The 21,712-nt window shown below is 55.0% G+C and overlaps 2 protein-coding genes across 2 annotated transcripts; one reads left to right on the top strand and one right to left on the bottom strand.

The window, feature by feature from the left end:
* Positions 1-709: 709 nt before the first annotated feature.
* On the top strand, positions 710-3,096 carry SLURP1 (secreted LY6/PLAUR domain containing 1). Its single transcript, XM_003280738.3, has 3 exons — positions 710-1,717; positions 2,123-2,242; positions 2,769-3,096. Exons 1-3 carry the CDS (start codon positions 1,660-1,662, stop codon positions 2,900-2,902), a joined length of 312 nt encoding a protein of 103 aa, XP_003280786.2. The 5' UTR covers positions 710-1,659; the 3' UTR covers positions 2,903-3,096.
* Positions 3,097-7,498: 4,402 nt separating this feature from the next.
* Positions 7,499-17,520, bottom strand: THEM6 (thioesterase superfamily member 6). The gene is made up of 2 exons (XM_003280736.4): positions 16,850-17,520; positions 7,499-9,013 (listed from the first exon to the last, which is right to left on the bottom strand). The coding sequence occupies exons 1-2, from the start codon at positions 17,360-17,362 to the stop codon at positions 8,900-8,902; spliced, it is 627 nt and encodes a 208-aa protein (XP_003280784.1). The 5' UTR covers positions 17,363-17,520; the 3' UTR covers positions 7,499-8,899.
* Between the last annotated feature and the right edge of the window lie 4,192 nt (positions 17,521-21,712).

Below are 21,712 nucleotides of genomic sequence, written 5' to 3'. Positions count from 1 at the left end.
TCCACCCTTATATCCTCCACCCATTTCCCATTCATCCCCCATCCATTCCATATTCATCCCCCACTCATCCATCCACCCATCCATCCATCCATCCCCCCACCCATCCTTCATTCATCCCTGACCCATCCACCCATACATCCTCCACCCATTTCCCATCCATCTCCCACCATCCACCCATCCATCCCATATTCATCCCCCACTCATCCAGCTACCCATTCATCCACCCATCCATCCCCAACCCATCCTCCATTCATCCCCCACCCATCCACTCATCCGTCCTCCACCCATTTCCCATCCATCCCCCATGCATCCACCCATCCATCCCCCATCCATCCCATATTCATCCCCCACTCATCCATCTACCCATCCATCCACCCATCCATCCATCCACCCATCCATCCATCTATCCATCCATCCCCCACCCATCCTCCATTTATCCCCGACTTATCCACCCATACATCCTTCACCCATTTCCTATCCATCTCCCACCATCCATCCATCCATTCCATATTCATCCCCCACTCATCCATCTACCCATCCATCCATCCATCTACCCATCCATCCACCCATCCACTCATGCATCCACCCATCCATCCCCCATTCATTCACCCATCCATCCCCCACCCATCTATCCATCCCTCCCCTATCCATCACCTATTCATCCCCCATTTATCCATCCCCCATCCATCCATCCATCAACTCATCCATCTATACAACCACCCATTAGGACATCACAGGACAGAGAAACTATAGAGAGGCTGGTATATCTTATACTGGAAGGACTGTGGAGAGGGGCACCTTAGTGGGCCTCAAAGCATGGGGAAGATGTGGGACATCAGATGGGAGACCAGGCAATGTGGTCATTGAGCGGTATGGCATAGGCAGGCATGCGTGTGGAACAGGGTGTCATGGGGGGCACGCAGTAAAGAGCAGACAACACAGTCAGGCCAGGAGGCTGGAGGGTGAGCAGAACCCTATTGTCAGGTGCCTAAAACCAAGAAACTCAGGTTTGGTCTAAAGGCCATTAGTGGGAAGGGGCTGACAGTGATGAGGGGCCACTCCTGGGCCCAACCTTGTCAGCCTGAGAGTGGTCTAGCTGGCCCACGCTACCCTCACCTGACACCTGCTTCCTACCTCTGGCTTCTACTTTGCAGGTGTGTATCAGGTGTACACAGACCAGGTAGAGGTCTATGGAGAGGGCTGCAGGGAGGGGGTGCCAGGCAGGGCTAGAGCAACAAGGGCAGAGGCTACACTGAACCCAGGTCCTAATGGTCCCCCAGGCTGGGGCTGGGTGGCCTATGTGAACCCCAGGGGCACAGCCAGGACATGGGGGCTCATCAGAGGGGCAGTCTGAGCTCAGCGGGAAAGGCCTTCTCTGTCAGAGTTGTCCCAGGACCACTGGACATGGCTGGGGAAGAGTGAGTTCCCCAGTGTCGGAGGTGTGCAAGCAGAGGGCAGGGCCATCGTCCTCAAAGCTCCCAGATCCAGCTCCCTGCCCGCCTGCCATGTTCCTGCCAGCTGCCTCCCCACTGAGCCCTTTACCACCTTCCTGACTCACACGGCCGGTTCTGCCACCGCCCAGGAGCCAGTGCCCAAGGGGCTGGGTATAAATCCTTGATGTGAGGCTGGCTACCTCTCATCGCTTCCGAGCACGGAGCAATGGCCTCTCGCTGGGCTGTGCAGCTGCTGCTCCTGGCAGCCTGGAGCATGGGCTGTGGTGAGTGGGCCACAGGCTGGTGGGGACCCTGCCTCTGAGCTTATCTGCCCACTTCCTAGGGGGATGGGGCTGTTGGGGGTGCTTTGTGGCTGAGAGCCTCCTTAGGCCCCCATGAGGCTCACCCTCCTCATTCTCAGTGAGCCTCCTGGGTCCCAGAGCCCAGCTTCACCCTGGGACAGGGGTCATGGCTCCATTCTGCAGGAAGGGAGACTGAGGCTTGGTGGAGGGATGCAGCATTCAAGTCTGTGGCTCAGCTCAGTTAGAGAAAGCTGCCAGAGAGGCCCCTTGAAGGGCTCCCCAGGGCCTTGAAAGATGTCAGCGAGACTCCTTCAGCCCCTGCCTCCTGGTTCCAGGATGAGGCCCCTGAGGTGGGGTCATGAGGTTCTGCCCCCATCCCTCACCCAGGTGAGGCCCTCAAGTGCTACACCTGCCAGCAGCCCATGACCAGTGCTTCCTGCAGGACCATTACCCGCTGCAAGCCGGAGGACACAGCCTGCATGACCACGCTGGTGACGGTGGAGGCAGGTGAGGCCAGGTCCCACAGCAGCCCTGGGTGCACTGGAGTCAGGGCCCCCTCCCCCAAGTGTCTTCCTCCTTTGCTGGTGCTCCTCTCAGCCCAAAAGGCAGCAGGTGGGATGGGCAGAACAGGCTGCCACACCTTGGCAGGGGTGCCTTCCATGAGGGCGGCACAGCCCCCTCAGAGACCCAGTCCTGGGGCACCAGGCGCTGGAGGTGGGTGGGGCTTAATGGCCAGGGTCCCCTGGGGGGCTCAAACCCCAGCTCTGACACAGACCCACTGAGTGGTGTTGCCATAGCCTCTGGGCTCAGGCTCCCATCTCAGCGCAGGCATTTCAGAGGTCCGACGAGGCCTAATAATTCATGAACAGGTCACAGTCGGAGGAGGGCTGAGCCCCGGGTGGCTTCACAGATGTGGGCTATTGGGAACAGGGATCGCAGGGAGGGCGAGGTCAGGGGATGGCGGCTGGGAGCAGTGCAGCAGCAGGCAGACGCTGCAGGGGAGTGCGGGTTCTGACACTGGCCCACCCTGCAGAGTACCCCTTCAACCAGAGTCCCGTGGTGACCCGCTCCTGCTCCCGCTCCTGTATGGCCACCGACCCTGACAGCATCGGGGCCGCCCACCTGATCTTCTGCTGCTTCCGAGACCTCTGCAACTCGGAACTCTGAACCCAGGGCAGCAGGGCAGAAGGTGCTCCTCAGGCACCTCCTCTCTGACGGGGCCTGGCTCCACCTGTGATCACCTCCCACTGCTTCCTGCTGCTGTGGCACAGCTCACTCATGGGGTCTGAGGGGAGAGGACCACACCAGGGGTGCCCTCTGCCTTCCATACCCCACACTTATAAAACATAACTAAGCCAAGAGTGGAGATGACTTTTGTCCTTCCTGGGCACTGACACCCTGCAGAACTGGCCTTCAGGAGAGCCAGGCTGGAGGACAGCACATTCTAGGCACCTGCTTCTCCCTCTCACCCAGAGCCTCTATGACCCATTTCACAGATAGGAAAACAGAGACTTAGGGAGAGAAATGCCTTCCTGGGCCCCTTTCCTGATGCAAACTAGCCTGGCATCTCAGACCAGGACCTGTTCCCTAGCCCAGGGAACATCTCCCGCCAAGAATCTCCCCTGCAAACCCTGGAGGCATCACTCCCACCCTAGAGTGGAAAGGAAGCTCAGAGTTGGAATCCACTTTCCTCCGGGGGTGGATACATCTGGCTCTGCCTGCCCAGCCCAAGGGGTCTTCCTGGGTGTGTGCACCTGTGCCTGCTGGTACCACACAGCTCCCTGGTTTCAGTCATCTCCTCTGACAACTGCCCACTGTCCCCTTTGGACAGCTGAGATTAGAGGAGGAGCCCAGGGTTCTCAGGACCCACGAGACCTGACTTCCAGGCTCGCTTCCCCCTCTGCCGGGCCCTGGCTGTCCCATCACAGTCACAGTGCTCTGCGCCACTGTCACCACTGTCGGGAGGTGGGCAGAGCCAACGGGAAGCACGGGCTGCTGTGGGCCTGAGGCACCCCTGGACACTGCCCCTCTCTGGGCCCAAGTCCCCTGGTGTCTCCTGGGCTGCACACCTTCTAAGCGCTGCCCAGGTAGGTCTTGGGTTCTAAGGCCCCACACGTCAGCTGGGCCACGCCCGCGGGATCTTGCGGGCACCTGTGGCTGCTGGGGTGGGAGCGTTATGCAGCAGGCTGTGGTCTGACCAGCTGGGCATACCCGAGGAGCATGCAGGAGTAACCAGGGCAGTGGCAGGGGTCGCCTAGGACCCCTGTGAGAGCTCACCTCTGTCTATGACGGGCCGAGATGTCAGAACCCACCCCCTATCTCTATGCCCTCCCAGAAATACCAGGAATTAAATGCTCTCCCTGGGGAGCAGCCCCGACCAGAGAAAGCTGCCAGAGAGGCCCCCTTGAAGGGCTACCCGGGGCCTCCCCGCTGGCCAGCACCGGGCTGGCGGCGTGGCTTCCCGTTAGGGCCCGTCCCCTGGGTCATGGCCTGACCTCCAAGGGCCTCACCAGGGCCTGGATTGGAGCGAAGGGGCCAGGGCCTTGGCCTCACCAGGGGGACGGAGCAAGAAGTCGCCGTATCTCTGGCAGCGTCCCCAGCGGCGCAATGGGGATGAGGCCTCCAGGCTCTTTCGGAGCGCAGTGGGGAAGGCTCATCAGGTGCCCCCATCTCTGGGAGGGCACCTGCGAGGGGCCCCGGGTGCTGAGCCCGCGCGGCCAGCAGAGGGCGCGCGCCCGAGTCCCGGAACCCGCGCCGCGAAGACTCCTCCTAGAGCGCGGACCGCGAGCACGCAGCGACCCTGTGCGCTCTGCTCCGAACCTGCACTGCCCACGCAGCTGGGCTTCCTGGACCCCAGGGGCCCGCAGCACAGAGTTCAGAGAGCCCTGGCCCTCTCGGCCGGCCTAGAGGACGCCCACCTGCTCTGCCTGTCGCCGCGACCCTCCTAGGAAATGCGTGGGGAGGCCACGGCCAGGGAGGGACCTCGGGAAGGCGCGCCCACGGGGTGGGGCTCGCGGAGGCCAGGCGCTCACCACCGGGGCGCGCGGGGTCTAGGGAGGGGAGTGGGCATCGCATCCGTGACCGTCGCAGGACGTAGGTAAAGCTGGCGGGGAAGCAGCCAGCCTCAAGAGGTGGCGGTGGAGGGGAGGGAGAGGGGCGCCCACCCGTGCCGCGTGGAAGGGAAGCGGAGGCCCTTCTGAACCCCACTACCGCGGAGAGGTCAGAGGAGCCAGCGCCTAGTCTTCCGCAGCTTTAAGATATCTCTTAAGATAAAGGAGAGGGGTGTGCAGACCGCAGGACGTCCCTCCCCGCCCTCAGTAGCAAGACCCTCCACCTCCCCAAGGGTGCCCCCAACCCACAGGTGTCCAGAGGGGAAGTCATGCGGGGAGCGGCATCCTGGGCCTGGGACGAGTCAGCCCCTTTGGCCTGCCTCGTTGAGCCCCTGGAGGCCACACTGGGAATTCCCTGCCCTAGTGTGTTTCCCTATCCATGAGGTGGGCGATGGTCCTGCTGTCCCAGAATTCCGGACACCAGGCACAGTAGATCTCCACTCAGCAAGGCCTCAGATGTGGGAATGTGTGTCCCTGGGCCCTGAGGGGACACAACAGTGGCCAGTCAGCTGACTGAGCCCAGAGGCGGTGGCTGGATGCTGAGACTGAGCAGGTAAGTGACCCAGGGTGAGCCCCAGGGACACCCACCAAGGCAGTCGTGACTCTGTCCACCTGGCCATCAGAGGGCACAGTGCCTCCTCCCCCAGCACGACGGACCCATGCACAGCCACCACCCCAGGACCTCCGGACACACTCCCATGCCCTGTACCTGTCCCTTCTTCAGCAGCATCCACCAAGGGCTTCCTGGGCCTGACACCTAGACGCTGTACACACACCTCTGGGGGTGGGGGCGGCTGGGGCAGAAATTCTGCAGCTGTTGGCCTTGGGGGAAGGACGCGGGCCAAAGCAGTCGCTGCCCTCTAACTTCTCCGAGGTGGTAGGCTCACAGGAGCAGAGTGGGCTCCAGTGGCCCTGCCAGGACAAGGCGCTGGTTCACTTCCAGTCCCAGCTGCCCATTCCCTGACCCGGGCCAATCCTGCTGGCAGCAATCAGCACCACCACAGCCAGCAAGGGCCCTCCTCCACCCTGTGGTCAGCCCGTCCTCCAAAAACAAGACCAAGAGAGGGCCCTGCTGGCTCAACCTTCCTCTGAGCCAGCCTATGACAGCCCAGGGTGTTCAGCCTCTGCATGGAGAAGCCCCAGAGGCCTGCAGGTGCTGCCCATTCAACCACCTTGAAGCTCTCGCGCGTGCGCGCGCGCACATACACACACACAAATGCACACACGCACGCACATGCACACTGGATACACTCATCCCTAGTCCAGTCACTGAGCCCTACTCCCTATCCAGGCCAATGTGCCTTCTATGACCTGGAGACAGCTGCTGAGCCAGGGACCACAGTGGCATCATCATATGGTGCCCTCCCAAGGCCCAGGCACCCTATCCTGCGGCCCCCACCCTGCTCCAGGGCTCAGGCAGATGCTCAGGACCATCGGCTGGACGGCATCCCCACAGCTTTGTCTGCAGCCCCACTGGGAGGCTTGTCTGGCAACACTCAGCTCAGACACCCATGGTGACCCCACGGGCCACCTCCCCCAAGGACCCCCCAGAAAGCACAGAGGCTTCTGGCCAACCACTCTGGCTGCAGACCCCAGATGTGCCTAGCAAGGCTGCTTTCCCTCCCCAGCCCTACTGCCCCATCACTAAATGCCGGTTTCATAGCTGTTTCCAACTGCCCACTCCTTCGCTGGCCCTCAGAGCCTTCTGGACCCTCCCGGGAAGGTGGTCAGAGGATGGACATGGTCACACCCCACCTTACTCACCTTTATGTCCGGGAGGGTCCCACTTCTCCCCACCCCTTTTGAAGGGCCTGCAGAACAGCCCCCATGCTCTCTCTGCCTCCTGTCCACCCACCAAAGTCCATGACCTCTGCCCCCAATGGCTACCCGCACCCTGCCCAAGGCTCTGGGAGCCTGGAGGACCAGACCCAGAGTCTGGGGCATGACCGCCAGGGTAATCCCGACACCTAGACACTGTACAGACACCTCTGGGGGTGGGGGCGGCTGGGGCAGAAATTCTGCAGCTGTTGGCCTTGGGGGAAGGACGCGGGCCAAAGCAGTCGCTGCCCTCTAACTTCTCCGAGGTGGTAGGCTCACAGGAGCAGAGTGGGCTCCAGTGGCCCTGCCAGGACAAGGCACTGGTTCACTTCCAATCCCAGCTGCCCATTCCCTGACCCGGGCCAATCCTGCTGGCAGCAATCAGTACCACCACAGCCAGCAAGGGCCCTCCTCCACCCTGTGGTCAGCCCGTCCTCCAAAAACAAGACCGAGAGAGGGCCCTGCTGGCTCAACCTTCCTCTGAGCCAGCCTATGACAGCCCTGAAGGAGGGAGACCGGGAACCTGGAGCTGGCATCTGTAGATGGGGCTGCAAGCCTCAAGAGCTGGGAACCAGGAGGGCCGGAGAAGGAAGGGCTCCCCAGGGGGCTTTGGACAGCACCTTCTTGGCCTCAGTCCTATGCCCCATGGGATGAAGACAAGTCCTGCCCTGCCAGCCTGATCCCTAAGTTCATGGGAGCCCAACAAGCCTGGATAGCCCCCCATGCCAGAAAACCCATCTTGGGAATGGGCCCCAGCTTCCCTGGTCCCACCTCCGCCCCTGCATGGATGGTGGTGGTGGTGGTTGTGGGAGCTCAGAAACAAGGCCCTCCCCAGCATGCTTATGATGAAAACCCTTTAATGTTGGGCTTTCTTTAAATAAAACAGAAAGGTTGCAGCTTTCCCATGGTGGCTATAAGGCAAGAACGGTAGTGGGGGCAGGCGTGTTCTATCAGGGGCAGCGCTGCAGCTCTGGACTCTGGCTCAAGGTGGGCTTCCTGGAGGCAGCGGCAAGGAGGCAGTTCTGGATGTGCAGGCACAGATGCAGGGGCACAGGCAGGCGGGCACAGGGCCGAGCTGACAAGCAGTGACCCCTGCACCCAGCTAGGTGGGGCAACCCCTCTGGGAGCTGAGGGCATTAGCTGGAGGCTCAGGCTGGGACCAGCCCCAACTTTGCCTCAGTGACTCTGGGTCATTCTAGGCCTCAGTTTCCCCAGCTGTAAGGTGAGGGAGGCATTAGGCAGGAGGGGGTGGCCCCGGCCAGTGTCCTAGTAGCCTGGTGTCTCCATTAGGGAGACCTGAGAAGCTGCCAGGAGAGGCTCTGCTAGTGCAAGGCAGGGCCAGCCCAGCAGCTGACAAGGAACATGCTAAATATAGAGGACAGTGGAGTTAAGAGGACGCCTGCCGGCCAGGCCAGCAAGGGGTGCAAGTGGGCGAGGACACCCCTGCAGAGTCCCACGCCTGCTCCATTCCCTCCAACAAGGGAACCCCCAGGAGGAAGCCTGCTGTCTCTCCAGGAGCCCCTGTGCCACCTGGTCTGGCCCCTCTCAGCCACAAGGCTACCCTCCCATCCAGCCTGACTGGAGGTGGAGGAGGAGGAAGAGGCAAGGCCGACTGCAGCGGGGAGCCCGGGTGCCCCCATCCTCTGTCAGCAAATGCCTCCCTTCCATCTGCCTCTAGCCCCGGCCTCTGACCACCCAGGCTCTGCCCCAGGCCTGCATCCACCTCAGCGGAAGCCAGAGGGGGCTGCCTGGCAGATGTTGCTCTGACCCTTCAGGGGTGCCCACTGCACCTGAATCAGGCCCAGGCCCTGAAGAGCCCAGGACTGCATCCAGGATGCTCTGGTCTGGCCCTGCCTCGGCCCTTGCAGTGGTCCGAGCCAGGATCTAGGCTCAGGAGGCACTTGTGGGCCCCTCTGCTCCAGGCACCATCCTCCCCTACCTAGGCCCACACGAGTGGCCTCATTGTAGGGCCAGGCAGGACTCCCCTTTGCCCATCCATCCCCACCTTGAGGGCAGAGCTGGGTCAGGATGCCAATGCCACTCCTCCCTCTGCCTAGCGTGGAGCCCAGCACGGAGGGGTATCAATAACTGGGGGGGCCCAGTGGGTGGACTGGGGTGGGCCAGGCTGGTCAGGAGGCCACTCCAGCTGGAACAGAGTGTGGCCCAGACTGTCCATCTTTGGGCAGCCCCCAGGCCCAGGATGGTGGACGGGGCAGACAGGGTGTGAAGGTGGCGGTCACTGGTCCTTGGTGACATCACTGAGCCCACTCTCCATGCGGAGCAGCTGGCTGCTGGCCTCGTTGTAGGAGATCCAGTGCTGCAGGTCAACGGGCAGCTCAGGGGGCTCCACCTGCAGAGGACAGAAAGGGGACACCCAGCCAAGCTGCGGCCTTCCCACCTCTGGGCTGCTGCCCACACTGCTCCCCAGCCCATGACCTTCCAAAAGCCCCTGCCCCGCTGCCTGCCATGCCTTGCCCATGCTTTGCCCATGCTTTGCCCATGCCTCCCCAGGCTCTGCATACTTGTGCTACCCCTGCATACCCACCTTGACACGGCCCCACTTGTGACAGGCCCATCTCCCCTAGGGGCCATCCCCAGAACCCAGCGAGAAGCCCATGAAGTTGGCAGGTTGGGAAGGGCAGACAGGAAATCCAGAGGCCTCAGGGTGACAGGGGACAGAGCGGTGGAGGGCCAGCATGGGAGCCCTCCTCCGGGAAGGTACCAGACAGGGCTCACTGAGTCCTCTTCTTTCTCCAGGGCACCCAGAGGATGGTACTTCATCCCCCAGGGCAGCCTGGGCCTGACCACTCCACTATCAACCCTCTCCGCACACACAGCCACCATGTGGCAATGGGAGCCAGGCTCCAGGCCACTCCTGAGGGGTCCACAGCCTTGCAGATGGGCACTGGGTGCTCCCAGGATGAGAGGACAGGCCAGGCACAGGCCCACCCCCGCTTCAGGGTGAGCAGCACACACAGGTGCTCAGAGATAGAGCCTAGAGCTCCCCTGCAGATGAGTCGGGACTCCCGTGGCAAGTCCCAGCAGAGCTGGGCCTGGACTCTCCCCTGGACCACTCCCCTCCCCACATAGCTTCAACCACGTGACCAACACTCACCCCAGCCCAGCTCTTCCTCTTTGGCCACATCGCCGCAGGCCAGCCTCTCAACACGCAAGACCCGACCCTGGCCCAGCCTGCCCACACTGCACCCGCGGTCTTTCCACGTCATCGACAGAGACTCTGCTGTTCTGGGTCCCAGCCTTCACCTCCCACAGGGGCCTCACCAACCAGCCATGCGTGATTTTATCATGCCCTCTTTCCCAGAAAAGCAACCCTGGCTCCCCACCTCCTCGGCCTCCATGCCCGGCTCTCAGCCTTGGTGGCCTTCCCCTCTGGACTCTAGATGCATGAAAGACATACAGAGTCCAGCACCTGGGGGCAGAGAGAGATCTAGGCCTTTTAGGGGGTTCCTGACTGTAAAAAAAATAACATTGGAAGGTACCCCCAACCATCTGAATGAACTTCCTCCAATAGGCCAGGGCCCTCCACATTTAACCAGAAAGACTAGTCCAGGCCATGATGGAAGAGGGTGTGGGACAGGCCTGTTATGCCCTCCAGCATTAACAACACAGACCTTAAGTCTGACAAGAAACATTTCCGATCTATTCCCTCTGAAGCCTGCAGCCCGGAGGCTTCATCTGCATAGTAAAACCTAGGTCTCCACAACCCGTATCTTAACCCAGACATGCCTTTCTACTGATAAGAGCTCTTTCAACCAACTGCCAATCAGAAAACTTACACATCTACCATGACCTGGAAGCCCCCCTTCCAGATGGCATCAGTGTGAATCTTACCTGTACTGACAGATGTATTGTGTCTCCGAGATGTATAAAGGCAAGCTGTGCCCCGACCACCTTGGGCACGTGTTGTCAGGACTGGTGAGTCCTTATCTTTGGCAAAATAAACTTTCTAAATTGACTGAGATAGATCTCGGATACTTTTTGGTTCACGTGACTCAACAGAAACAGAAGACCAGGGAGCCGTGCAGCTTTGTGCAGTGCCATTGCTCCGCTGGGCCTCAGCTTCCCCACCCCTGACATGACCTCTCAGTGTCAGAGGCTTTGGAACCAGAGCGACTCCATTTTGAGCGAGGGCTGGGAAATGAGGCTGGGGCCTGCTGGGCTGCATCCCCAGAAAGTGAGGCATTCCGAGCCTCTAGATGTTTACAGTTGTAAAAAGTAAAGCAGAGGTTCCTCTTCAAAGACTTTCCTACCGATCTAATTAGGAATAAATAGTAACTTCTCCTAGAAGCAAAATTTATTCAAAGACCTGTGCTAACATTCTTAAATATCTGCTAGCAGCAATAAAGAAAGCAATGTACTGCTTTATGTTCTTAGCTCCCACAATTTAGCCTAAAGATTTGCCCTGGCATGCTTATACTGGTCCAAGCGGGCATTAGGTCATAGCCTGTTCCTCTTCCTTATTTGAAGGTGTTTTTACCTTTCTCAGCATTCCACAAATTACTTCCTTTGTTCTCCTCTGCCTTTGCCTCTTTTAAAAAGTTCTAAGTTGCTAGCCAATCGGGACAAATACAGAATGTGAGGTCCCATCCCAGTCAATGGAAACCGGACACGGCAGTAGGGTGGACGCGTCAGGTTATAAATGACCCCATTTCCTTTGTTGGATGAACTCTCATGGCAAAGCTGCTGGCAAGTGTGTCCTTTCTGTAGGAAGTAAAAATGGCCTTGCTGAGGAAATTAAATTTATGTTCAACTGCTATTTCTTTACGGCACCGGGGAACAAGCATTTCAAACAATTTGGTGGCAATCCGTACGGGGCTACATTCTCCTCTGGGGGCAGTCTCCAGTCCTCTCTCATGAGGGAGCACGCTCCTCTGCCTCATTGCAGTGGCCTCAGGGATGAGAAATCAAGACCTACCTGGTGTGACGAATAAACCCGGACTCTCAGCAATGCAGCAAAAAAAAAAAAAAAAAAAAAAAAAAAAGAAACTGGCCAGCAACCTAAGGTAAAGGATTCTCACATACCAGAGCTACAACTCTGTGCACAGACCAAGGAAGCGGAAGCCACAGAAGCTGGTAAAGTACTTCCTTGGTGGTGAAATTCTGGAGGGCTGAATGTGTGTGTGCGTGAATGATCACAGACGACCCTGCTTGCAGTGTTGTTTGTGTGGATGGTGACAAGTCCTACTGCTGGACAGTGAGTGGGTCCTCTCCACGGTTCTGGTTCCATAGTGACTTCATATGGCTTAGGGCAGATGCTGCCATGGGATTTATACCAGCAAGCATACACTAAGAGGGGCCTAATTCTCCCTTGGGGAGTGGCCAGAGAGGACAACACGAGTGGGAAGTGTGCAAGGGACCTTTGGGGGGAAAGGAGGAAACAAGTCAACCTCCCAGGGCAGGCAAGGCAAGACACCCCTGGTTTGAGGGGTTAAGTCTTCCATTAATTTCAGGGGGTTGAACCTCACACAAACCTCCAGTAGTAAAATATATATATATATATAAAAAATATATATATATAAAATATATATATATAAAATATATATACATAAAATATATATACATAAAATATATATACATAAAATATATATATAAAATATATACATAAAATATATATATATAAAATATATACATAAAATATATATATAAAATATATACATAAAATATATATATAAAATATATACATAAAATATATATATAAAATATATACATAAAATATATATATAAAATATATACATAAAATATATATATATAAAATATATACATAAAATATATATATATAAAATATACATATAAAATAGATACATAAAATATATATATATATATATTCAAAACTCCCTTTTCCCCTCTTCACGGGGAAAGAAAAATGCTAAGCTTCACTCCCGCCAGTTGGTCCCTTAGGGGAAGGGGAAGGAGAGGGGGGAGAACAGCAGCATAGGTGGCTGGCAGAGACAAAGGAAAGACCAGCAGACAGGAAAAAGAAACTAGGAGAGGAAGTCAGAAAGAAAGAAAGCAAAAACAGCAAGCACAGCGGCGCCAGGAAGACAGCAGAGGAGGTGAAAGGGCATAATTCTTGCAATTTGTGGCAAGCATCTGCCAAGCCTCTGGGCTGCCCGGGCCGGACTGCAGCCGTGCAAATCCCACCCAGCCCGAGAAACTAAGTGTAGGAAGAAAGGAGAAAAAAAGTAAAAAGGGGAATGATGGGGGCGGAGAGAGAAACTGACGGCAGTGCATGCCCAGGGCCCGTGCCATTGCCAGGCCCTGCTGCTGCAGGAGTGGGAGAACTCAGGAGGGAAAAAGGAAGCAGGGGATGAAGAGAGAGAAAAGAGAGAAAGAGATTAAAACATGGAGGGAAAGAATAAGTAAGAGAGAAACTGGAAGAGACAGAAATCAAAGGAAGACATAGAGGGTGAAAGTGGCAAAAAGAAATAGCGTAAAAGGCAGGCAGAAAGTTAAGACGTGTTGAAGATTGTGAAAGTCATAAGAAAAGCTATAAAAGGGAATTTATGCAAGAAATAGTGTATAATTTAAAAGTAATTAGGCCTCCTGAATGTAAAATTATTTTTAAAAAAGTTTATATACAAGGTATGTAAGAAAAATAAAATAGTACTTTTAATAACAGGATTATAAGGAGACATAATATGGATTTTTACCTACATTAAAAGGTTAAAAAATATATTTTGTTTTAAAGGTTTAAGCAAGTTTTAAAGTGTTAATTGTAAAGGAAATCCTGTGTGTAAACATATTGGCTAAAGTTAAAGGGGTATCATGCAGTTTTTCTGTGAACTGGATGTTAAAAGCACAATAGATTTTTCTTAAAGCACTAACCTGCTCTTTAACAAAAATTATAAAAGCTTAAAAAGAGTCTATAAAAATCTTATCCTATAGTCAGACATTATAATTGAATAAATAATGTCTACAAAATTTTATTAAGTTTGGCCGGGCGCAGTGGCTCACAACTGTAATCCCAGCACTTTGGAAGGCCAAGGCGGGCGGATCACGAGGTCAGGATATCGAGACTATCCTGGCTAACACGGTGAAACCCCGTCTCCACTAAAAAATATAAAAAGTTAGCTGTGCGTGGTGGCGGGAGCCTGTAATCCCAGCTACTCGGGAGGCTGAGGCAGGAGAATGGCGTGAACCCGGGAGGCGGAGCTGGCAGTGAGCTGAGATTGCACCACTGCACCTCCAGCGGGGGAGACAGACCGAGACTCTGTCTCAAAAAAAAAAAAAATTTTTATTAAGCTTAACATTAATAGCACATTAATATAAAGGTAAAATTTAACTTATCTGGTATAAAATCATACAAAAAGCACTGTCAAATATAAAATGGTGTTTAGCTTTCTTAAGGCCTGAAGGTGGCCGGGTAAGTCACAAGGCCCCTCATGTCCAAGGCCACAGTGCACAGGGGCAGTGAAGGCCCCAAGAAGGCCAAGAGCTTAAGAGGAGGCAGGGCCGCAGTGTTCCCCGGGCAGCGCTGAGCAGGAATGGAGCGGGAGGCATCACCATGGGGCCTGACGCCCCAGGATACGCAGCAAAAATTATATACTTAATTTATCTTCCACTTTCCCTTCCCTCAGAACTAAGAGTCTTTTAGCACAGGTACCACCCCTAGAATTTCCAGTACACTAGCACCAGCCTGAAAACCACGTCCTCATCAACACAGAAAGAAAAAACGCGAGCCAGCCGGGGAAGAACCCTATTTTATGCTTTTAACCACTGAGACTGCCGTCTGCAGAGCCAAGAAAAAAATGGACCCACCACACTCAAATCAAGAAAACATCTTTCTCTCAGAATCATGGGTGACTGTACTAGGACCGAGCCCTACTAAGTTAAAGAAAGCTTAATTTTCATGTACCTTCTATATTGCTTCCTTTCCTTATTCTGTTACTAGAGCCTTTGTTATTAGTGTAACTAACTCACCTGAGCCCACTGCCTTTACCGCTTGCTCTGTCGCACCTTGCGGAAATGTAAACGATCAACAACAGCTAGCCTTTTCACACAAATACTTCTGTCCCAGCCCTCTAACTGACACGGTTACCTCTAGCTCTCATTATTGTAATGACCTGCAGCCCAGACGCCAATTTTCTCCTCCTGTAGTCTGGCAACCTTGTAGTAAATGGGACTACATCCATTAAACTGCCCAGGAGCAAAGCGAAACTTCCACGAAAAAGGTTTTGCAGATCTAAAACTCCTCATCTACTTCACTGAAAGGACTACCCCTTCGAACTGTCAGCCTTATCAATGTAACCCTGTCCTTCTCTATCACCACCTCCACCTTAACTAACTCTAGACCTGCCCTCAGTCGCTTCTGTGGTATGGGGATTGACATAAATGGAAAAGACCCCCTAGGTATTTTTTAAATACGCATTATTCCCTCATCTCCCCCTTTTAAAAAATATGCATTATTCCCCCATCTCCCCCTTCTTCAGTAGCCTCAGTTCTAGATCTCACACCGGTTGCTTCCACATCTAATAATAAAACTAGGGTGTCTATTGTAAAAATAAGAGATCTAAAACAGACCGTAGCCATCAAGACAGAGTATCAAGATGCAAATCCCTGGCTGAAATGGATTAAATATTCCGTTCGCACTTTAAATAAAAGCGGTTGTTACGCATCAGGTTATAAATGACCCTGCCTCCTTTGTTCGGTGAACTCTCATGGCAAAGCTGCTGGCGAGTGTACCCTTTCTGCAGGAAGTAAAAATGGCCTTGCTGAGGAAATTAAATTTATGTTCAGGTGCTATTTCTTTACGGCACCGGGGAACAAGCATTTCAAACACAGTTAACGGAACAAATTAATAATATTTACTAAACAGACCCAGACTTGGGAGTGTCCAGATATCCTGATGTCTGGAGAACAAAGGCATTCCTAATTTTGAAACCCCGTCTCTACTAAAAATACAAAAAATTAGCCTGGCATGGTGGCGGGCGCCTGTAGTCCCAACTAGTGGGGAGGCTGAGGCAGGAGAATGGCGTGAACCCAGGAGGCGGAGGTTGCAGTGAGCCGAGATCGCGCCACTGCACTCCAGCCTGGGCGACAGAGTGACACTCCGTCTAAAAAAAAAAAAAAAAAAAAAGATAGTAATATTGATTCTTGCAAAATATAGTAACTAAGAAAATTACTCCTTTATCACAAACCCTTGTAGCAGAACACATCTCCCCATATACACAAGCACTGCACCTAGGGTGGACGCGTTCCTCCTCTTCCAGGAACGTCCTACTCGGTCTACGGAGCGGCTATTCTTTCACCGCTTTACTTTCTTAATAAACTTGCTTGAAAACTTTGCACTGCAGACTCGCCCTGAATTCTTTCTTACACAAGATCCAAGAACCCTCTCTTGAGGTCTGGATCTGAATCCCTTTCTTGTAACATCAGGACTGAGATGAGACGTTGACCCTCCTCTGCTCGGGAGGCACCTGTCCGAGACTGGAGAGGGCAGTGCCCTGCCTAAGGGCATACCAGGGGTGGGCAGGCCCTGGCTTCCTGTATGGACGCTCCAGGCAACTTTTCAGGCAACTGCTCTGGCCACATCTGCCTGGTGGCCGTCCCCAGGGCGCCAGGTGCCACGCTGCAGGGGCGGTTCTGCCCTGCTGGAAGGAGCGAGCCCTGGGGAGGTGCATGGCCCTCCTCTCTCCAACTGCAGAAAGGCCAAAATGCTTGCAGCTCCTCGGCTCAGTACTTCAACCCCAAACCCAGGTGACCAGGACCCAGCCCTTCAGCTCTAAGCTGTGTGAAAGGGGGACTCAGGTCCTCGGGAACTGCTAGGAACCTCTTCTAACTGATCACCCCTCCAGCCTACATTCAGGACCAAGTACCAGAGAGAGAGGTCAGCACTCCAGCCACAGAACAGAGTCCCAGGAGAGAGGAGAGGGGTGAACATGAAACCGTGAGGGGCCAGGTTAAGAAATGGCAGGAGGGAAGCACGCTAAGCCCGACTATGAAGAGTTGATTCGGGGACCCTGAGAACCCCCACGAACAAAGGCATCAGTGAGGAATGCCCCCGGTAGAGAGGGAGGGGCGGGAGCGGTAAGAGGCACGACTCCAGCAGTACCCGAAAGAGGTGCAGGCAGCGGGCCTTCCCTAGGGGAGGGGGCCAGGGACTAGGAGGAGCCCCTGGAGGTCCCACAAAGGCCGTGCTCCGGGGCCAGGGGCGGGGGCCGCTCACCCTGCGCTGGCACAGGTGCTGCACGACGCGCTCGGGTGAGGTGCCCAGCAGGTGCTGCCGGAAGCGCAGCAGCGCGCACACGAAGCCGTCCCGCAGGCTGACAAAGCGCGCCTCCAGGTAGAACGCGCGGTCGTCCCAGCCCAGCAGGCGGGTGCGCACCTCGAAGGGCTCCAGCAGGCGCAGCGAGCGGCGGTGGCGCGCACACGAGGCCGCTAGCACTGTGTGCGCCCGCAAGTCCCTCAGCGCCCCGAGCACCCCGCAGCGGGTCAGGTGCGCGACGCGCGCAAAGTCGGCCTCGCGCAGGTAGCGCGCGTTGTTCATGTGCAGCAGCAGGTCCAAGTCCGAGGGCAGCACGCGGCCCGGGAAGCGCTGCTCCGCTAGCAGGTCACGGACGCGCGGCTGCAGCAGGCGTGCGCGCAGCACGGCGCACGGGAGGCGCACCAGGTACCAGCCGTCCAGCAGCGCAAAGACGGCGAGCCCCAGGGCCAGCAACGCCACCAGCAGCCCCAGCATCGCGGCGGCGGCGGCGGGCGCGGGATCCTGCGGGGTCCGCGGCGCTGGTTATGGTGCCCGCCAGGCCTCCTGGGAACTCGCGAGCGCAGCACGGCCGGAGCGAACCACAGCGCGAGGCCGGCCGAGGGGGAGGCGCCCGGAGCCCCGCCCACGGTGGCGCGACCCCCCCTCAGCGCCCTACGTGGTCCGTCCGGCCGCCCAGGCCCGCGTCACTTTCGCTTTTCCCGGAGCGGGGCGGGCGGCGCGCTGAGCGCCACAGCGGCACCTGGCGGCCGTGTGCGGAGCTGCAGACGCGAGGGTGCACGCGCGCCCCGGCGTCTCCGCCTCCTCAGCAGCGCGAGCCCCTCGCCAGGCTCTGAAGACGCGGCCTGTTCCTGGCCATTCGGCCCTTCGTCTGAGCACAAAGGCTCCAGCACCTCCGCGACCGAAGCCGTGGGACTTTTCGTGGAAAATGGGACCTAGCCCAGTCGCCAGCGGCGCCGCAGCGGACTCTGCGGGAACCTAGCTTCTGCTCCAGGACCTCCAGGGCCACCCCAGCACGCAGGGCGTTCGCAGCGGCTCAGGGCGAATCACGCTCATGGTCCCCTTGCGCATTTTCAGCCCCAGCCGGTACCTCCTTATTCGCCCTCACGACACTCATTCTACCCCCTACAGGTCCTGCCAACCCCAGGCTCCTCCCGAGCATTCCCGCCTTTCCTCCCTTTTGAAAGCGGAGCACATCAGGGCCGGGCGGAAGCGGGGGAGCCCGGGTGAGAGTCAGTGACTCAGCTGCGGACTCCCAAGTGTCGCCGGAGGCCCTGGGGCGCAGGCCCAGCGGGCTGTTGCGCCGCTCGGCCGCCCTGTGCCCCTTCCCGACGAGGCTGGGGAGGAAAGGCGGCCCAGAGAAGGCCGGACCAGCTCTCCCTGCCAGCCCCAGGCTCTCAAATGACAGCGGATGCCAGCGACCCGGGATGGGGTCCCGGAATTGCTGGGTTAAACAAGCTCCGGATTCAGGCCTGGGCCTGGGCTCAGGTTTCAGGGTTGTGGACCTCCCTCAAAGGAGGAGCTCCCTGGGGTGGCACCTGGCTCTGCTTGATAGCCCCAGGGACAGGGAGCTCACTACCTATCAGGGCAGCTCCCCCAGTGCGGAGACCAGCTCGGTCTGGGAGACCCTAACCCAGTGGTGGTAGAGGAATTGAAGACACACACACAGAAATATAGAGGTGTGGAGTGGGAAATCAGGGGTCTCACAGCCTTCAGAGCTGAGGGCCTCCAACAGAGATTTACCCACGTATTTATTCACAGCAAGCCAGTGATAAGCACTGTTTCTATAGATTATAGATTAAAAGTATCCCTTAGGGAAACAAAGGGATGGGCCAAAATAAAGGGGTGGGGTTAGCTAGTTATCTGCAGCAGGGGCATGTCCTTAAGTCACAGATCGCTCATGCTATTGTTTGTGGTTTAAGAACGCCTTTAAGCGGTTTTCTGCCCTGGGTGGGCCAGGTGTTCCTTGCCCTCATTCTGGTAAACCCACAACCTCCCAACGTGGGCATCATAGCCATCATGAACATGTCACAGTGCTGCAGAGATTTTGTTTATGGTTAGTTTTGACGCCAGTTTATGGCCAGATTTTGGGGGCATATTCCCAGCACCCTAGCGTTGCTCACACTTGTCCCTGAAGTGTCACCTTGTCGTGGCTCGGCTCTGAGCCGTCTGCCCCAGGGAGGGGTGGCCTCTTGGGCTGAAAGGACTGAGGACATAGCTGTTGAGCCTGTTGGCCATTGCTCAAAGACTGCAGCCTCCTGGTCACCCACGTTGTCCCCCTGCCAACAAAAAGAGTGAAACACTGTGCAATGTTTGAAGAGATTTCTTCTGAGCCAAATCTAAGTGACTGTGGCCCGTCACATGGCCTCAGAAGATCCTGAGAACTTGTACCCAAAGTGGTCAGGCTGCAACTGGGTTTTACAAATTTTAGGGAGACATAAGACATCAATCAATACTTGCAGGATGGTCATTGGTTTGGTCCAGAAAGGTGGGGACAACTGGAAGTGACAGAGGGACTTCTAGATCATAGGCAGATTCAAAGATTTTCTGATTGGCAATTGGTCGAAAGAGTTGTCTGGGCATGGTGGCCCATTTCTGTAATCCTTGCCATGGGGAGGCCGAGGACCATTTGAGCCCAGGAGTTAGAGACCAGCTTGGGCAACATAGAGAGACCTCACCTCTACCAAAAAAAAAAAAATTATTTTTTAAAGACGTAGCATTAATAGAAAGGAATGTCTGGTTAAGATAAGGGGTTGTGGAGACCAGTGTTTCATCTTCAGATGAAGCCTCCAGGTAGCAGGCTTCAGAGAGAATAGATTGCAAATGTTTCTCATCAGACTTAAGGAGTCTGTCCTCTCAGTCTTAAGGGCTGTGTTGATGTTACTGCTGGTCAGCTGGGCCTGAAATCCAAAGGGAGGAGGATACGGTGAGGCATATCCAACACCCATTTCCCATGGTGGTCTGAACTAGTGTTTCAGGTTAACCGTGGAATGCCCTTGGTCAAGAGCAGGGGTCCATTCAGATGGTGGGGGGGCGTAGAATTTCATTTTTGGTTTACACCACTATGTCCTCTCCTGCCAGGGGAGGGACCCACAGCTGGAGGCTTAGCCTGGAGATACCAGTGAAGATTGATGAATGAGAAACCAGTTGGAGCTTCCAAGGTCTCTACCCACCCTCCAGGCCTCCTCTGCTCCTGCCCCTGCCCATTCATTCTCAGCTTCTGCTCTCCCAGCTCCCCTCCCACCCACATGCTGTTCCCTCCTCTTCCATCTTCCCCTTCCTGGGCCCGGAGACTGGGCGAGATCCCCAGGACCCTCCTTGCACAGGGAACCTCTCCCAGGGTGCACTGGCCTTGCTGCAATCTTACACAGGGAATACATAAGCAAGGAATACTTCTGTCCCTCTTGGACCTTGAAGCCAGAAGGCCAGGGCCTGGTTGGCCTCCTAACTGCTGTGTCCCAGGGCCAGAGCGGTGCCAGACACCCAGCAGTCTTAGCACCCACAAAAGCTGGAGGGACCCACACCTTCCCCATCACTCAGTTGCATCAGTCTAACGCAATGAATTTGGGCAGCTTGTGGTGGTTCACTGGCAGTTTATTGGGGGACTTAAAGGAGTCAAGGTCAGGTGGGGGACTTCTGGGTGCTGGACCTGGCCCTTCGTTGGCCTGGACTTGGGGTGTCCAAGCCCACAGAGCCATGCAGGGGGAAGGAGCTAGGCAAGCAGGGTGGTTGAGGAGGTCATTAGGGTGGCCTCAAGGGAAAACAATTCCAAGAGGAGCCCAAATTCGAATGTCCCCTGGTGTCACTGAGAATGGAGAGATTCAGGTTATGAATTGTGCAGTTGGGGGTATCAAGCCAGGATCCTGATGATGGTCTGCATACCCCCTGGTGTCATTGAGAATGGTGAGGTTCAGGTTATGAAACACCTGTACCCCAGACTGAGTGGTGGTTGCTATTTCCCTGATATATGGGCTGGCAAACCAAAACCTGAGACCACAGCCAGCTGCAGTCCTGTGTTTGTACAACCTGTGAGCTAAGAATGTTATTAAGTAGAATATTAATAAATAATAAACTATACTATAGTATCTAAGTGTGAATTTTTTTTTTACTTAAAGCATCTTCCATAGATATATATGAAATTCAAATACATTTTATTGGGACACAACTGTTTTAATTCATTTTCATATTTATTGCCTCTTAGCACAATGCTTGAGACTTGGAATACTTTAACTCCTTTCATTCCTCTGTCACCTTCTGTGTTACTGTGGTCACATACAATTATTCATGCTACTTATATTCATCATACTAAATCTGCTGTATAATTTTTTACTTCTATATATTATATCCCTAAAGTCCTTGTTATTATTGTCTTATGCAATATATTTTCATTTACATTAACTAATATTCTTTCCATTGCTTATGTTTGATATAATTTTTCATTCACCTTTTGAATTTCCTTTAGTGTGGTCTGATGATGATAAATTCTATGAGAGTGTGTTTCTTTCACTTTGTCTTTACTTTTGCATTTTGAAGGGTATTTTGTTTTGTAGAGCGCTCTAGAATTAGCAGTGATTTTCCTCCAGCAGTTTCACAGTGTTCTTCCGTTGTCTTCTCTCACTGCTTGCTTTCTCTTTTTGGAACTGGGCTATTATTCTTATTGTTGCTCCTTTAAGTATTGTGGCTGTTTGCTCTGACTGCTTTTAAGACTTTCTCTTTATTCTTGGGTTTCAGAAGTTTTGCAATGATGTATCCAGGTATGATTTTTCCTTGTTATCAATTCTGCTTCAGTTTCTTAGAGTTTCTCAGATCTGTGGTTATTTTCTATCA

The sequence above is a fragment of the Nomascus leucogenys genome, chromosome 16, assembly GCF_006542625.1.
Source record: "Nomascus leucogenys isolate Asia chromosome 16, Asia_NLE_v1, whole genome shotgun sequence".
In the NCBI taxonomy this organism is placed as follows: Eukaryota; Metazoa; Chordata; class Mammalia; order Primates; family Hylobatidae; genus Nomascus; species Nomascus leucogenys.
This window is presented reverse-complemented; position numbering and strand designations above follow the sequence as displayed.

What these genes read in the sequence shown, in the direction of transcription:
- THEM6 (XM_003280736.4), bottom strand. Translation starts at nt 17,362, where the DNA reads ATGCTGGGGCTGCTGGTGGCGTTGCTGGCCCTGGGGCTCGCCGTCTTT. An exon ending in AGCACCTGTGCCAGCGCAGG is followed by an intron (nt 9,014 to 16,849) that starts GTGAGCGGCCCC and finishes TGTCCTCTGCAG; the next exon opens with GTGGAGCCCCCTGAGCTGCC.
- SLURP1 (XM_003280738.3), top strand. Translation starts at nt 1,660, where the DNA reads ATGGCCTCTCGCTGGGCTGTGCAGCTGCTGCTCCTGGCAGCCTGGAGC. An exon ending in AGCCTGGAGCATGGGCTGTG is followed by an intron (nt 1,718 to 2,122) that starts GTGAGTGGGCCA and finishes TCCCTCACCCAG; the next exon opens with GTGAGGCCCTCAAGTGCTAC. An exon ending in GCTGGTGACGGTGGAGGCAG is followed by an intron (nt 2,243 to 2,768) that starts GTGAGGCCAGGT and finishes CCCACCCTGCAG; the next exon opens with AGTACCCCTTCAACCAGAGT.